The sequence below is a fragment of the Coniosporium apollinis genome (genome assembly GCF_000281105.1).
Source record: "Coniosporium apollinis CBS 100218 chromosome Unknown supercont1.58, whole genome shotgun sequence".
NCBI classification, from domain to species: Eukaryota; Fungi; Ascomycota; class Dothideomycetes; genus Coniosporium; species Coniosporium apollinis.
In genome coordinates, this window is record NW_006913320.1 from 5,493 (window position 1) to 23,270 (window position 17,778).

Consider the following 17,778-nt stretch of genomic DNA (forward strand, 5'->3'; position numbering starts at 1 on the left):
TATTCTAAAATATATTCTTTACTACTAAGAATAGAATATTAATAGTTGCTCTATTAACCTAAATAAGTGTATTAGTAATAATTCTAAGAAACTCTACCTCCTTATTATTTACTATAACTAGTTAATAACCGTGTATATACTTAGAAAGACTATTAATAATAAGACCGGCCTTCTCAGTATAACTCTCTTTTATAAGATTAATTTCGGCTCTAGTATCTAGAAGAGCTATTAAGAATACTATATCTTAGTAATCTCCTATAATAATAGAAATAAGAGAATACTTATAGTAATACTTTTATCGCCCTTAGTAGACTTCTTACTCTATAAGCTTCTTTATAGTAAAGGACTAAATATAGCTAATATAGAACACCCCTCTTAAAGCTTCCTACTTATTAGTAGACTATATAAGCTTCCCTTTAAGGTTCTTAACTTTATTTTTAGAGACTACTTCTATTAAGAGCTTTTAGACTTTAGGTATTCCTATAAGTAGTTAACTAAGAGAAAGCGCGATCTTTTACTTTATAATAAGCTTTACTATTTCCTCTAGAAGCTAGTTATTAGTTAATAAACCCTATACTTTAATAACCTTTACTTACTCTATCTTAGTATTCTTCTTTCTAGTTATAGGCTTAGTTATAGGCGCCTCTACTATAGTCGTGTTATCTATTAGCTTAATCTTCTATATTTGCGGCTCTAGTTTTACTATCTAAAAAGTCTACTAGTTTAGTAGTAGCTATAATAGTAAGATAGCGGTTTTATTATAAGAAAAGTATTTTCTATTATATATTTCTTTTATAACTATAGGCTTTAGTCTAGGTTTAGTAACCCTTATATTACTATTAACTATAGTAGGGCGGTTATTAAACTCTTAGCTACAAGCTCCTCGCATACCTCTATAGTATCCCCCTTAATATCTAATACTTTCTTAAGTAGCTATATTAACACCCTATCTAGACTCTATAGAGTAGGCCCTATACTTACTATTAATAAGTTCTTCCTTTTAGTACTCTAGTAACTCTAAGCTAATCTCTTTTTTATTACTCTCTAAATTACTCTTACTAGGCTCTAAGAGAGTAATTAAAGAAGCTAATATCTTTATACCTTTTATTATAAAGTACTATTCTAGCACCTCTAGCTTATTCTCTTTTAATAAATAGATTAGCTATTTAGGACTCTTACGGGTGCCTTTAATAATTCGGTTTTCTTTTATATAGTAGTATTCTTTCTTAACTATCTTTAATAGTTACTTATAATCGAGAAAGAAGTTATACTATTTTCTATAACCCTCTTAGTAGTAAAATAAATTTAAAGGTTACTAGCCTATAGAAGGCACTTTTAAACTCTAATTAGTATCGAAAGTATTATTTCTAAATATATACTAGTTCTAGAAAGGAGGCTAACTAGCATAATTTATAGAATAAGAATAGAAAGCTTTTACTTTCCTCTAAAAGGCTACAAACTTCTATCTATTATAATATATATTCCTATACTAAGATATATATATTCCTATACTAAGATATATATATTATTAAGCTACTAACACCTATCTAGTTAAAACCTATAGTAGTAAACTACTATACTCGATTATTAATCTTATTCTTGTAAATAGGCGGAGGCGTCTTCTAAACTATAGGAACTACTAGTATTACTAGCTAAGTGGCCTATAAAAGAGTATAACCTTAGCCTAATATTACTACTATTATCGGAAGAAATATAGGAGCTTTAGGAAATAAAATATTCTTAAATTTTATAGTCTTTACTTTCTAAGCTCTATTAGTTAAATACTCGAGAGTATCTAGTAAATCGACCACCCCTAATTATTTAAACGCCTAGAAGGACTTCTTAATAAGAATTAACTTATTAACCTCCTCTATTAACTACTTAAACTAGAAGAATACTAGATTATAAGTTATAAACTTACACTACTTAAAGAGAGTTTCCTAGATCTTAATAAGTAATTTCTAAAGAAACTAAGTATATTATAAGTATTAATTAAGTACTCTGTTATTAACACATTTCTAGAACATAATAATATACTTATAAGTAAAGGCTTTAAGGTTAGTAACCTTAGTCTTATATTTAAAAAGCTATTTAATAAAGAAAGATCGAGTCTTAATATACTACGTGGAGTTATTATTATAAAACTCTAGCTTAATGTACTCTTTAAGTTTCACCTAATTATTATTTTTCTACTTCTCCATCCCTTTAATCGTAGCTTATATCCACTTAGTGTAGAAGTTTAGAAGCCTAGTAGCTCACTCTCTATTAGTAAGATAGTAATTCCTTATAGTAGCCTTATACTAATAAAGCTAGTAAGTAGTATTAATGCTATTAAAAAGAGGAAGTTTAAGAGAGCCTACTATAAGTATTAGTATCTTTAAAGCTATTAGACGAGATTTAAAATAGGATATAAGCTAGTCTATAGCATTCCTTATATTAGTAGGGGATCCTTAGGAGAAGCTCCGCCTATAGGAATAGATATAGGCTTTAGAGTTTCTCTAAGAGAGAGAGTAGGTAGAGAAGCACTATTATTATTACTACTTAATAAACTAGTAGTATCTCTAGCGGTATAGGCTTAGGCGGAACTAAGTCCAAGAGATAGAGTAGATATCTTTAGGGGTAAAAAATAGATTAAATCGAAAGTCCTAATAAGAGTAAATAGAAATCCTTTAAAAGTAAGTAGTATAATAGTAAATAGCACTTAAAAGCTTTCTATAAGAATACGGCGCTAATTTCTTGTAAGAGAAGAGTTCTATAAATACTTACTAGCTATTTTATAGCAATCTTTATAGTTCTACTTCTATTTACTACTTTCTAGATTTCGGAGATATCTTCTACTAATTAGAGTTTTATTCTAGCTAGAATATAACCTTATTCTTTTATAGAGGCGGATTTAAACTATCTAGAACTCTCTTATAGCTATACTTGAAATAAATAAATGATAATCTTACTAAAAGGGTAGCTTCTAGCTCTTTCTACTAGATACTATTTTTCTAAACGCGCGTCCTATCGTTCTAAACTATCAATACCCTTTATAGCTATATAACCCACTTTTAGACCTCTATTTAGTAATTATATCCAAGTCTATATATTAATATTAATTAATTTAATCTAAACTAAGACTTCTTAAGGTTAATTTAATACTTGTATTATAATACTAAGTTAAAGGAGTCTTCTCTCTAACTATTATCCTACTTATTAATGCTCTACATCTAGTAGAGTTCTTAGAGTCCTTAGTATCTATAGTTTCTTACTATAATACGTCTATAGCCTATATACTATTCTTAATATAAATCCTAATTCTTATAATAGCTCTTAACCGCGAATCATACACTTATATATTACCTTATAAATCCTCTAGCATAGTTACTAAAATATTATAGGTAAGAGGTTTAAGTATAGAACTTAGGTAAGTAGATTGTATATATCCGCGGAGGTAAGATATTAAGGTAGAACTATTAAGGCAGCGATAGAACCACGGTGATAGATTACATAAGACTAGACGGTATATAGAACGAGTGTAATACTGCTTAATACTATAATATAACTAATAACTAACTATATTAGTTATCTAATTACTAATAAAGAACCTTAAACCTCCGCACACACACCCTATACTAGCTTCTATATGATAAACCTCCTGCGCTACTACATTATAATTATTTATAAGTACTTTAAGCGCTTATAATAGATCTTAGTATACTAAGCTTTACTTAGTTATTACTAAAAAAATTAAAAAAAGCTCTAAGTCTAATTTAGCAAGTAGAACAGAGAGAGTATATAATAGAGCTAGTTTAGAGATAAACTTTTAATAAAAATTATTATTATTTTACTTAATTTTTAAAATTATAAATATATTACCTATTTTTATAGAGGGGTAGATATTAAGCGAGAAAGAAAACTCCAAGATTTTTTATATAACTTATATTTTTTTTACTTACTAAGTAACTTATATTTACTCTAAGCGCTCTAATTACTTTAAGTGCTTAGATACTTATAAGCTACTTACTAAGCGCTCTAAGCGCGCTCGGAGTACCTTCAATATTTTAAATATCTTGGACCGCAGCTAACTTCACAAGCACCTGGATTTTTCCTAGTATTAAAGAATATTCTAATAACTTCTTCACTTTATTTAGCCTGCCTAGCTTATAATATAGATTTCTTAGATTATAAATTATATTTATTATCTATCTACTAGATGTGCCTATTTTATACTAAATCGGTTTAGAGTATTAGTAAAGAGTATTTAATATATTTAGATTTTTAAGAGTATATCTTTTCTCTAAAGCTTTCTATCTCTCTTTTTCTTAGATATAAGGGGTGTTTCCGCTCTTAAACCCCCCCTGGTTCTCTTTATTCTATATTTAAGATATTCTTTTTATTTTTAGTTTTCTTTTAGTTTACCTCTTAGTTTATTTCTTAGTTTATTTCTTAGTTTATTTTTTTGTTTATTTCTTAGTTTATCTCTTAGTTTATTTCTTAGTTTATCTCTTAATTAATCTTTCTAATTTTACCTTTAATTTACTTTTTAGCTTAGTTCTTAGTTTAGTTCTTAGTTGAATTTAGAGTATAGTTTTTTACTTAGTTTTGAGCTTAGCTTAGAGTCTAGTTTTTATTTTAGCTTTTAGCTTAGTTTATAGTTTACTATTTATTCTAGTTTTTAGTCTTATTTCATCTATTAACTTTTTTTACTTAAGTAAAATTAGATATTTTACTTTCTAAGAGGGATTCTCTCCCTTAAACCCTCTATTTTCTCTTTTAAAATAAGGGGCGTTCACTCTCTTAAACCCTCCCTAGCTTTCCTTATTCTATATTAGAGAGTATTATTTTTATCTAGATTCTAGTATCTTTTTAGCTTCTTTCTTACCTATTTTTAGTTTACTTTCTAGTCTATTTTCTAGTATATTTCTTAGTTTATCTATTACTAAATCTCTTAATCTACTATCTAGTTTACTTTCTATTTTATATCTTAGTTTATATCTTAGTTTATCTCTTAGTTTATCTCTTAGTTTATCTCTTAGTTTATCTCTTAGTTTATACTTTAGTTTATACTTTATTCTATATTTTAGTTTATCTCTTAGTTTATCTCTTAGTTTACTTTTTAATTTACTTCTTAATCTCCTTCTTAGTTTATCTTTTAATTTATCTCTTAGCTTACTTTCTAGTTTACTACTTAGTTTACAATATAATTCTCTTTCTAGACTTTAGTATACTCTAATTCTTAGTCTATTTTATAAATAACTATTAAGTTTAGTTTTTAATAAAGTTTCTTTTTAGTTTACTCTTTATTCTAATTTTTAGCTTAGTTTTTAACTAAGCTTTTAATCTAGTCTCTAGTATGATTTCTACTATAGTTTTTAGTATATTTTCTAGTCTTTTTTTTACTTTACCTAATAATTTACTTTCTACTTTACTATCTATTCAATCTTATAGTTTTTATTTTATAATATTCTTTACTCTAGCTTTTTTATAGTATTATAAGAAGTAGTTATTTTTGACTTATATCTAGAGTATAGTCTTAGTTATAAGCTAAATTATAATTTAGCTTTTAGTACAGTTTTTAGCTTAGTATATAGCTTAATTATTTTAGCTATTAACTCTTTTTATTTCATAATCTATATTCTATTTCTATTTAGTTTTAATAAGTATATACTATAAGTTACTTTAGTATTTCTTAGCTATATAACATACTTTTCTCTTATTAGACTATATATTTACCTTATAGCTGTACAAAATACTATAGTCTCACTACTATATAAATATTTTTATAGAATTTCTAAGTTTTCTATTAAGATTTTAAGGTTCTTTTAGGTTTTCTTAGCTATATAGATACTTTTATACCTTAATAAGCTTTTATATACTATAAAATACTCCTAAGCGTCTATATCTTCCTTATAGCTAAAAAGAAAAAGTGCGGTTCTACTAGAAGTTAAACTAGTAACCTAAGGTATATATATAGTTAGTATAGTTAGCGCGGTTAGTACTTAGTATTTTTATAACTAAGCCGCAGCACTAGCTACAGCCGCAGCGTACTAGCCGCACCTACTAGCTTTTATAGCTCTATAGTTGTAAATACGGTCGTAATTAAGTATTAGCTAAAATTTTAAATCCCTAAGCCTTTTATAGTAGCGGTTGTAGAAGGCTGTAAAGTAAATATATTAATAGAGTAAGGTTAGGCTTAGAAAGTTAGAGACTAGATTTTTTAATTTTGACCTATAGTATTTATTATCGCGTTATAAGCGTTTTTGCTATAAAAATTTTTAAGGTAGTTATAGTTTTCGCCAAGGCGGCGCACGGTGGAAAATCAAGTTTTATTAAGTCTATTAATATTCTCGTCCTAGTGCTTTATTATATTATTCGGCTAATACACGTAGATGCATCTCCTTTATCTTCTTTAGCTTGCCTTAATAATAATACAGAACGCCGAGACTCTTGATAGTCCTAAGCATCGAGGTATACTCCGGTTCTAGTGCTTTCTTTATTCCGACTAGTGCTCGCGTACATCTGCTCTGCCTTCTCCAGCTTGCATTAATCACAATACAGGCGGCTGAGATTGTTGATTGTAGTGAGAAACCTACTTGCTACCATTCAATCCCGCGTTGATCTTTCGCACCTTACAGAATACGTCCGCTATGTGCGAGTTACTTACCCTGCTACTTGAACAAGCATGTTGATTAAATCCCGTATTAGGGGAGTCAACACCGTCCCTGCTTCACAGAAGCTACTCACGCAATTTCCTTCTTATTCCTCGGTGGAGTTTACGGGTGGTAGTGAAGGATGAATCTCGGCACTTGACAGGCCGCTAATCTGCTTGCTTTGTCGCTTCAAACGATTCTGACCGTTCTCTTCGTCTCTTCATGCATCTGACCCTTCCACTCAAAGTCAGCCGTGAACCAACCAATTCTGCAGTATCTGCCATTCAAATGCTGTTGTAGCATTAATCCAACCACGCTATCAGGATCCTTGTCATCTGGTTCCCATTCTTTCAAATTCATGTACTCCGCGAGAACGAGGCACAACAGCCGCTCACTATCGGCAGAGGTAGGGCTCTGTGTATCTGAAGAAGGATTGGTGCCGCGCTCCGTGGGCGCATCGAGAACGTCAAGGAGAACAATGCCTTCCAGATTGGGCTCTTGTATGACCTGAACTCTGACACGGCCGTGAGCAAGATCTTTTGTTCGTATACATGGTAGAACATGGCCATGGACAAGTAAGATGCCGTCTTGGGGGCGACCGAAGGAATCATTGTGGGCCGCTGGTGTAGTAGAGCAGTCTTTGATTGTGATGAGAGAGTCTAAATTGCTTATGAATGGCTTGGTATCGAGAAACTCGATGTTGGCATCCGCAGACATGTATGACCAAGAAGGCGCTCTGTATGGCGTTGGTCGAGTACCTGTGGTTTCGCGTGCTCTAAACCAACAGAGATCTTCGATGAGTGTATGACTCCATAGTCCTGCAAGATACTCAATATGTTCATCGGTTCGCCTCATCAAATCCGCTGCATGCTTCGCCACGCCTGAGATTGCCGGAAGTTTGTCGAGAGGATCAGTCATCAATCTTTCTGAATAAATCTCAACCATGCTTCGCCACATGCGGTGCACCTCCTCTTGCGAAAGCTGTAGCCAAGATGCCATATTAGACCGTTGTAATGCCAGCTTGTGCGCTGCCCTACTTTCAGTGGAGAACTTGAGACCAGTCCATCGTAGCCATTGCTCGCGATTCCACACCCCGCCATCTGCACCAAAAGTTCTGCTGCACATCCAGAAGAACTGGAAGCTGCTGAAAATTAGAACTCTTGGCGCCATGAAAGCCTCCTGCATAGTCCAGGCTCGGGCAAATATTGGATCGCGTGGGACCCACATTAGTTGCCTTCCCCTTGCGAAGGATACGAACCCATTTCATTACTTTCACTAGATAAGGGAAAAGTGACAAAGGTCTGATGTGGCTGCCTTGGATCCAGGAAACCCTCGTGGCAACTCTTTGCACTCCTCGTACAGATCGTAACAAGCGAATTGGAGAATATCGCACCCATCTTCGCCATTTGAGCATTTGTGTCGGCCGCATCGTCTTGAACGATGCATAGGCTGTCCACCTACAAAAAGCGGATGTTCAACTGGTGGGTGACCCAGATAGCATCCTGGATGCTGCAAGGTAGCTCGGATACTGAAAGGAAGGCAGAGTACTGATTGATAACACTGGTCATGAGCGCGTGTCGCTGCTCACCTCCCCAACAATAGGACAGTGCAGCGTACGGAGCCATCCCATCGCTGTTATGAGCTGTGAGTGACACGATGCGAGGAGCTAGTGAAGCGGCTCCATTCTCCGAGCTTTGAGGATTCAAATCGATGAGGCGCATCGGAAGAGGCGGTTCCGACCGCAAGTTACAAATTGGAGCAATGTCAGCGTCTTCCTCTCGCAGGTGACCACGACACCCTGGAAGTGTACACTTGTTCTTCATCCTTGATGGAGTCCCGTAGTCACCCCAAGTATGCCTTTGCTTACATTCACCTAGCCACTGCCGGACTAGGTTATATGTTTCGCTGGATCGCATGTCGAGATTCGGTTGTAGAGCTAGACCGGATCTTGCTGCTCCTGTTCGGTTCTTCAACTCGGCGATTTCTTAGGGCTGACTGGAAAGAAGACTTACCCCGTGAGACCAAAGTTAGTTCAGCAAAATTCCATTCGAATTTGTCGGCACGATGTGAACTCAGCATGAAATGGATAAGGGGAGCACCAGTTGGCGTCGCAAGGCGGAGATGAAATCCGCACTCCGCAAGTGACTTCTCGTTTTCCGGCGTATCTGGGGTCTTTATGTTCTGTCGAAGGCTGGAAGGACGGTTTAACCTTCTGCCTAGTTCTGCGTGAGATTAATCAGTAAAGAGATTCTCTAAGAGCTAAACCCCGCTCTGATAGGGTATTTGGAGAATACCAAGAATATCGCAACAGAAGTCGCAATGCTGCCATTGATCCCGTAGACGTGGCGGATAGTAGGCGTGAAAGTTTCCGGCAACGATCGACGAGATGGATACTGGCAGCGAGAAGAGATTTCGACATGTTGTGCATAGAGATGCTAGCGGGTAGTGTAGGTTGCCGTCCATCATAAGTGTTGATAAGGCGATAGAATAAGTGCAAGCTCGAAGCAGGAGTTGGAATATCTAGCGATGGCCGCAGATATTAGCTTAAAGTCACTGTAGGCACCCGCGGGCTGTGCAAGAGGTATGTGCCGATCAGGCTGTCTAGAGTTCACAAGGCATGGTAGATCGAACCAATTGCCTGCAAATATCTTCATTTCCACCACAAAGCCACCACTGCTGCTAGCGCCTGAGTGGTACACCAATCAAAAAGGGGCAAAGCGGACAACTGAGCGCACACAATAACGCTAGAAATACTAAAGCCATCATGGCGGCGTGTGTATATCTGCGAATCCTGGTCTTAGGAGCTAGGCATCCTAATGATCTTTCTTTCTCAGCAGCACTGGCTGAACAGCAAAGAGTTGAATGATCGCGCGGCTTCTATATGCAAGGCTAGAATCAAGTGCAGGGACAGCGCACGTTGGCTAGAGACTGCGTTTGAGAAATTATCTCCTCCCCTGTCGATCTTAGTGACTTTAATCTCAGTACTCCAATCGTTCAGAATCTTGGGCGTAGAGCGCTTAGACACGCTCGCGAGCTGCTCAGTAGAGGTAAGAGTCGCTCGGTGGCTCTGAGCGTCCAAGATTTTTCCTGATGGAATATGCAGGCTAGGAACCGGAGAGAGGCGTATAATAGGTAGCTAGAGATCCTAAAGTCGTCCTTCCGATAGCTCCGCTACTCCGCGCAAACTCCTTTGCCCACGAGATGCATGACTCCTCCCAAGGAAACTTTTCAACAGTAACCCGTCCCTTTCGCCCGCCTTAGAATGCTATATCATCACACCCCCTGTCGATAGCACGGAGGCTCCTTGCCCCACGTTTGTCCAGTTTCCCGTCCTTCGCCGACGCCCCCTAGTCTTCATAAAACGAGCGTTGAATCAACGACCTCAGGATCACCGCGAGGGTCGAGAGACACGTAAATCTTACTAGAACAAACCCGCATAATGTCATACCGTAATCTCCCAGCCCGATGGATCAACACCCGGCCAGGAGAAGCCGAACTCCTGACCACTCAACTCAAAAGGCCAGGGCCAGTCTTCGAACAGTTCCGGTGGCAGTTGGATCTCGGTCGGAGAGTACTCCGAGTATCCCTGGATTCCATTCAGCGGCGGGAGGGCATTGTCGGGCGGAGCAGCAGCGGCCGAGAGGTTCGGCAACGTGTTTGCGCCGATCGCGGTCTCTGCGCTGACCATGGCGTGTGGCTGCAACACTTTGGAGTCTCTAGCTTTGGCGCGCTGCAAGGACATGTACTCCTCGATACGATCGACTTGTGCGCGTAGCCCGCGGCTTATGCCAGCCGTATGGTGCAAGCCAGACTCGAGATGCTCGAGCAGGTCGGCCATGGATAGACTGCAGGAGTGCCAGTTTGCGTCAGAAAGCTGTAGGTTTTCGTACCCTCGCGGAAAACTCACAGCATGCCCCGAACACGGTAGTACGACGCTTCGGACAGTGGGCCCTCCATAACCGAACCCAGTATCGTACCGATACCTCCGAGGTGGTAGATCTGCAAGCCAGGTCAGCAACCGGTATCAAGACGGAACCTATTGAAGAAGTGAAAGAGCAGTAGTTGGACAACAGGGAAGATCCTGAGCGATTGACGGTGGAGCGGTGGGGTTTGTATTCCAGTGCGGTATTCAATTTCGTGGGGATGGTGGCGGATTGGCGGGATTAGTGATTGAAGGACAAGACTTAATGAGGTGCAAAGGCGGCGGTGGGGCAGGCAGTGGTTGCAGGACAGGGAGAATGCTGAGAAGTTAGTGATGGAGCCACGGCGCCTGCGCTGCTGCATGATTCTTTCTTTGCTGATGTGTTGCTGGTATCCTCTTTCCGGAATTGGTGATGGAGCGGCACGGCTCTCACTCCTGTGCGGGTTCTATCTCCGTAGGAGTTGCGCTTGAAGCGCGTAAAGGCAGATGTGTATTGAAAACTTACCAGCGGAGTGCTGATAGCCTTGAGATATGCCACCGGCGCATTATGGAATACGGAAAGCAAGTCAGCAGCGACATTGCACTTCTGGTCCATGTCAACGTTTTCTTCTGCAGAAAACAAGACTATCCGGAGTAACTGGAGGGTGGCTTGTATATTTGCAGCCTGAAAGCCAAAGATGTCGTGGGCCTGCTCACCCGTTACGGAAGGGATGGTTTTGAATCGCGAAGGGAGTCGTGCATAGACATCCAGAACAGACTGTAGAACTACAGGGCCCGAAAACGAGTCCGTCGCAAAGGCAGCCTGCATAGGCCGTAGTGGGCCGCTAAACGCGTGGCGTGAGCGCAGCTTATCGACGGTGTGTTCGAGGACCCGATATAGATCTGTGGTGAAATTCCACCCGTGAAGCCAGCACGAGGGGTCCACCAGTCCAATGGCGGATGTTTCTAACTTTTCGTCGTCGGCTTCGCTAGGATAAGGTACTTGCACATGCGCCTCTCTTGAGCGCATCTGGCCACTCCAGACGGTGGACGAGTATACGTCCAGGGTGTACGTTGACCAAAATAGACGCCGCCGTTCTTCGCGCTCAACCCTGGACAAGTGAGCTGGCCACTGCGATTCATCGTAGAAACGCTGTGTAGCTAAAAGGGTAAAGTAGTTTCCCAGATGCTCATGCACAGCATCAATCTTCCCGTACTGAATACTGACTATCGCCAGAAGGGCACAGGCCCTTAGATACTCGAATTCATTGGCGCAATGAGTGTCCTTAGGTATTGCGTCCCGGGCAGCAGCATAGAATGTTTCCGACGGAACAGGAATAGATTGCGCACTATCCGCTTGCCAGGCCGCCAATGCGCCATCACGGCCGCGGGCAGATGCCAAAGCGCACGCCGCCATTACACAGGCAAAGAAGCCACGATCCTTGAGGTGGTCGTGGTTGCGTAGACGCTTAAGCAGCGTCTCGTGGTGGAAAAGCGGAAAGATTGGATACACGACCCGGTGGTAGGCATTGAGCAGTGCCCAGATCGTTGATTCGCTTGCTATAGCAAACGCCCTCCATGCTTGACCAAGAGGCTCATCAACGTGCCTGCGGTATTGTTTTGCCATACGGCCAGAATACGCGGCATCGGGGTCCGATTGTTGGCCTTCGGCATCCTCTACAGCACTGGCGTTGTTGCTCTTGTTGTCCTTTATCTGCCTTATGGGCTCAGCACCCCATCCTTGCGCCCGTTCTGTGGCTAGCTCTGAGCCTGCGACGGAGGTCCTGGCCCGCTTCCACGGCCGAGTATATGTGCAGGCGATGTCGAAATCCACGCAGTTCTGGCATCGTTCGGCGTCCTCTTGGCTGGGCTTGCATCGTATGCTCCGCTTGTGGCAGAAGTCGCCTGTGGCCAAGGATTATTTAGGGCATGGGCATGTGAGGAGCGAGGTTGACTTACAAGCCCGCGAGGCGCGCTGGACTTTGCGAGGTCGCTTATCCGGCATTTGATATGTGAGGAGCTAAACGCCTGACGCGAGGGCTGCGCTATAGTTCTTTCTTTAGATGAGCCTATGTCACAATAGGTAAGTAAAGGGATCCGGAGGCCGGGTGGACACGAACTCCATTCTTATGCCCGGCAAGCGGAGAGACCGAGAGCACAATCCAACGGCTGATGCCGTTTGGACGTAACACGGTCACGATATGCGAGCCTTATGGCCTTGCTGAGTCATACGCCTCTCTCTCCTCCAGGCGGGGGGCTATCGGGTTACATCCAACTCGAATTAAACCCGCCTAAGAGCGTCAATTTAAGCAACGGTGAGCTTAAGTACGCTCTAGCGAAAGCACCTATCACTAGGTGTCTATCTATCTAGTGATCTAAAGCAGTCATATGCTAGTGGTGTGCGATCTCGTACAAACCTCCAATACACAAGGCTTACCGCCTGGCTAAGGAGTCCGGTATGTTTTGCATACCAGTGTAGTGCTTGTAGCACTTCGTACAGCACGGGAGACAATCGCTGGGCCGTTGAACTGGGTAGAACATCCAGACCAACCATACTTACAGCAATCCAGCTGCCCATTGGTTCCTGCCTCAAGCGAAGCAACCAAGCCATTCAACACCTCACCGCTTCTCATCCAGCTCCATCTGCTCAGCATGACCCTTCGACCCCACAGACGCCAACCTATCCTCAACATCTTTCCCCTCAGGCGCCACATGCGCCGCGCCTGCCGCGCCCGCCAGCTCGAAATGCCTGCCGCGCTTCTCCGGGCCAAATGCAGTAGTGACAACGATGCCGAGGGCAATGATAGCGGTCGCAATGCCCATGGTGGGGCCGTACGAAGGAACGGCTTTGCCGTGGGAGGAGCGCATGCTGATGGCCTCGGCGATGGCGTTGACGATTTGGGCGCTTGGAGAAGAGATCATGTTGCCGATTTGGTAGGTTATGCCTAAATGTTCACACGTTAGCGTTTGTAATCCAAGCGCCTCTCTTCTGTATTGGAGACGGAGGACAAGACGGATGAAGTGGGAGACGAGGGGCTTACCAGGGAAAGAAGACCTGAACGCAGGCGGCGAGAGTTCGTTGAGGTGAATAGGAATGACGCCCCACGCGCCCTGAACGAAGAACTGCATGAAGAAGCCCGAAGCAGACAAGCTGCGCTCGCCCTCCGGAAGGATCCAGGCTGGGATCATGCAGGCGCTGATCAGCGCCGCACCTATGATAGCACGCCTCCGGCCGATCCACTGGGAGAGGTAGCCGATAATTGTGCCGCCGACACACGCGCCGACCTTCATAAGGATGGAGGCGCGGCTAGCCTGCGCGTTGTTAAGCTCCTTCTGCGTGCGCATGAACGTCGTGTAGGAATCCTGGCTCGTGTGGCTGTAGTAGTTGAACCAGGTCATCAAGATGATGCAGTAGATACACATTTTCCATTCTGTCGCTAGCATCTTCTTGGTTTCGACCCAGAATTGGCCAGGCGTGTGGTTCTTCTGCTTGCCGGCCTTCTTGGCCTCGATGAATTGCTTTGATTCGGGAAAGAGCATGCGGATAAAGCCGACGGCTATAGAGATGCCTGCTGCAATCCAGAAGACAATTTTCCAGGACTCAGTAGAGCCGCCGACGCCGAGGTTAGCACATGCGGCGAAGACATAGCCGAGCGAGTAGCCCTGTTGAAGAATGCCGGACATGAGACCGCGCGCATTAGTCCTATGTCTTTGTTAGCCACTGGAATGTTTCAGGGGCGAGCGAGCAACGGTGGGAGGAAGCAAGAGCTTACGGGCAGTTTTCCAAAGCCATAGCAATGGCATTGCCGTAGACGCCGCCCATAAAGAGGCCGAAAAGACTCCGGACTGCGAGAAACTGGTTGAAGGTTGCACTATAGATGGTGGCAATCTGAAGCACGCCGAGCACGATCATGTTGATAACCATGGGCCACTTGCGGCCGAACTTGTCACCTGCGAGGCCGAAGAAAGCGGCGCCGATAGAGCGCAGCAGAAGGGTGAGGGTGATCGCTGTCGAAATGGAGGTGTTTGACTGCTTGTAGTATGCGGCTAGTTTGACTGTCTGGATACTGAGAGCGTGGAAGTCGAAGGCATCAGCGGTCCATGCTGCGAGGCCCACAAGGAAGAACAGCCAGTCGCGAGCGGACAGCTGCGCGAAGAGGCTGATGGGATTCTTCAACGGTTCAGGCTTCTGCCACTCGTATCGGGCCTCCCCGTACTCATTAATGACTTCGGCCCTTTGGTTCCAGATAAAGAGGTCTTTCCATGCCTGGCGTGCTGTCGCCAGGATACCCTTAGGGGCAGGGTCGGCTGGCTCGTTGGGAGCGACGAAGCTGGCAAACTTGGACATGATGGGAGGAACGTTGAAGTGGATACACTCTCCGGCGTGTGTATCCTACTGTTCCAACTGCACACGGACTTTGAAACGAACGAAAGAAGTGGGAAACATCATACCTTTATATGCTGGTCATGATCACCTCGGCCAGCAACTCACCCGAGCGGGGTTCTTTCCATAGTGGCAGGTCAATAGCCTGTGGGTTACCCAGTCGGGCAGGGTTCCATCCATCCTTTACAAGCACAAGGTTGCATCGTGCGTCGATGTCGCAGGCCAAGACAAACAAGCAATAGAAGCCCGCCACGGCATCTATGGCGCAGATCTGCAACGCCCGCGCCGCATGAGGCAAAGGCGGTCTTCCTGCATGTCGCGCTATGCAAGTCGCAAAACGGTCGGCGATGCACCTGGGTGGCGTCCAGAGGCAGGGGGCTCCACAGATTCCCGCACGACCCGCCACCGGGGATAAGACTACATAGCAAGCTTCATCGCTGCTGCTCCGTTGTGGTTGTCTTATCTCTGCAGTTGCTGGCAAAATTCCAGCAGGATTCCGGTGAGCTCTGGGCTTCCTCTTCGGTCGCCCCGAATAACGTTACAACATGAAGGAAACAACTCAACGGGATCAATCGGCCTCTGGTCGTGAGGGGACAGTCTCGAGGGACGATATCAACGGTATGTCCCAGTCGTATCTCCTATGGCCAGGGCCTATTTCGGTACTCATCAGCGGATAAATACCGACAGCGTTTGGTCGAGGTCGTGTGAGAGTCGGTCGATTCAAGAGGCTTCCAAGGTTGCGCCGGACTGCGGGAAGATGTGAACTGCGGGACTGTGGACTGACATCCATGGATCTCTAGGGCTGTGGAGTCTCCGCAGCACGCTAAAACGCGGGTGGCGCCAACGCCGACGTCTCAAGCCGACGAGCCGTAAGAGCTTGGAACTCTTGTTCTGACCTGCACCACCCGTCGACAACGTCGTTCCCTGCGGACGCAGACACGCAGAGTGGGATGAGGAGTGTCGAACGTTTTGGTCTTGTCTTATTGCGACTGACGCGCTCTGCTCTGGCTGGCTCTTCGGCTTATCGAGAGCGCCTCGACATACCTTTCTTTCTTGATCCAAACGCTTCTATTCGAGTATGGTGGGGGCTTATCTCTCCCATACCGTCGGCTGTAATTCTGCAGGCCGGAGCTCCTGCTTCCTCCGAGCTCCTACCCTCGGACTGCGGCATGCTTCGGAGCAGAGCCGCATTCTCTGAAGCTTGTATCTGTTGTGTTTCGATTGATCTTTCGGCAACATTTCCCGGCAGCCAGAGGTTTCCCGTTGAGACAAGAAGTAGTTATCGGACTTCTCGCCGCCGCGTGCAAGCTCCAGATAGGCACCTGGACAAGGACCCTTCGAATCACCTGATTTTGCAGATGGAATTTGGGCTTCGTCGGTTCGGTCGGAGAGATTAGGATCTGCTCGTAGCTTAATATTCTACCAGCATCCAGTGACTTATCTGTTGACTTAAGCTCGGAAGGCGGCCCGCGGTGCCGCCCTGTCGAGCCCTGGAGCTGTGACAGCTGCTCTGACAGCCGCCATCCGTCTGGACGGATCCCAGTCGCCATTTACACACCGCAAAGAGGAGTCTACCCAACTTCATGAAGCTCTCTCTGTTTAGCTGCGCTCGTTTTGAACCGAATACCTCATGCTCGTCAAGACACATACTACGACATAACGACGTCATCTAATGCGAATCATGAATTACTCGCATCTTCCCATCTGCGTCGTCCATGACAATCCCACACGCAAGAGATCCCTTGCGCTCCCTTCAGTCAATCACAAACCACCTCTCTCCACACATTAGTCTCCGCAATGCCTGACCACAGGAATGTACTCATCAGCGGCGCGGCCCGCGGCATCGGCCGCGCTATGGCCCGTCACTTCCTCGAACACGGCGACAAAGTCTACCTCCTCGACGTCGACGAAGACGAGCTCAAGTACACCGCAACCGTGCACCTGAAAGACCACTTCGACCGCGTCGCCTGGGCGCTCTGCGACCTCCGCGACGTCGAAGCCATCCGGTCGACCGTCAAGAAAGCCGCCGAGTTCTTCGACAACCGCATCGATGTCCTCGTCAACAACGGCGGCATCGCGACGCCGCAATGGAAGGATGGTGCCACCATGGAAGACCCTGAGATTATCACACAGTGGCAGGCCTTCGTCGAGACGAACCTCACGGCGCCCTTTGCCATGTCGCAGGCCTGCATCCCGTACATGAAGACGCAGGATCCCTCCAACGTCCAGGGTCCCGGCCCGTGCATTATCCACATCGGTTCCTTCCGCGCACACCAGAGTGATCCGAATCAGGAGGGATATGCGTCGACAAAGAGTGGGCTGCTAGGACTCATGCATAGCATGGCTATCAGCTGCGAGCAGTGGGGAATCAGGGTGAACCTGGTGGCGCCGGGCAGGATCAAGGTTGCACACGAGTCTAAAGAGGGCGATAAGCAGGGGATGAACTTTGAGGACCAGATTACGGATAAGGATAAAGAGCAGCATCCGTCGAATAGGGCTGGCCGGCCGCAGGACATCGTTGATGCTGTCGAGTATCTCATTGGCGCTGGGTTCGTAACCGGACAGGAAATCACAGTCGATGGAGGTGCGCTGAAGAAGAAGAACAAGTGAGGGCAGCAGTGGGGCGCATAGCAATGGAACGACAACAACTTGACAAGCCTTTGCGAGATGACGACCACCAAAAGCCTCATGCAAGACATGGAAGGCAAACTCACGTCAAAATGCATGCAGTACCAGCATGTACTTGTAATACAACTATAGAACTTAAGAAACAAAGATATCCCTAATCTCAAATAACGCCGTCACAATAGGGGAAAACGAGCAGATGCTTTCGTACTTTTTCTCGTATGTACATCCCA

General features: G+C 43.9%; 4 protein-coding genes across 4 annotated transcripts; 1 reads left to right on the top strand and 3 right to left on the bottom strand.

The window, feature by feature from the left end:
- Positions 1–6,839: 6,839 nt before the first annotated feature.
- Positions 6,840–7,352, bottom strand: W97_08564 (uncharacterized protein; the record flags this gene model as incomplete). Its single annotated transcript, XM_007786431.1, has 1 exon — positions 6,840–7,352. A coding segment is annotated over one exon (513 nt), but the record flags the coding sequence as incomplete, so codon positions are not given.
- Positions 7,353–10,077: 2,725 nt separating this feature from the next.
- Positions 10,078–12,541, bottom strand: W97_08565 (uncharacterized protein; the record flags this gene model as incomplete). The annotated part of the gene is made up of 4 exons (XM_007786432.1): positions 10,078–10,480; positions 10,543–10,634; positions 11,063–12,441; positions 12,496–12,541. The coding sequence occupies 4 exons, from the start codon at positions 12,539–12,541 to the stop codon at positions 10,078–10,080; spliced, it is 1,920 nt and encodes a 639-aa protein (XP_007784622.1).
- A 614-nt stretch (positions 12,542–13,155) lies between these two features.
- W97_08566 (uncharacterized protein) lies at positions 13,156–14,884 on the bottom strand (the record flags this gene model as incomplete). Its single annotated transcript, XM_007786433.1, has 3 exons — positions 13,156–13,481; positions 13,578–14,239; positions 14,310–14,884. 3 exons carry the CDS (start codon positions 14,882–14,884, stop codon positions 13,156–13,158), a joined length of 1,563 nt encoding a protein of 520 aa, XP_007784623.1.
- A 1,833-nt stretch (positions 14,885–16,717) lies between these two features.
- Positions 16,718–17,530, top strand: W97_08567 (uncharacterized protein; the record flags this gene model as incomplete). Its single annotated transcript, XM_007786434.1, has 1 exon — positions 16,718–17,530. One exon carries the CDS (start codon positions 16,718–16,720, stop codon positions 17,528–17,530), a length of 813 nt encoding a protein of 270 aa, XP_007784624.1.
- Positions 17,531–17,778: the final 248 nt, after the last annotated feature.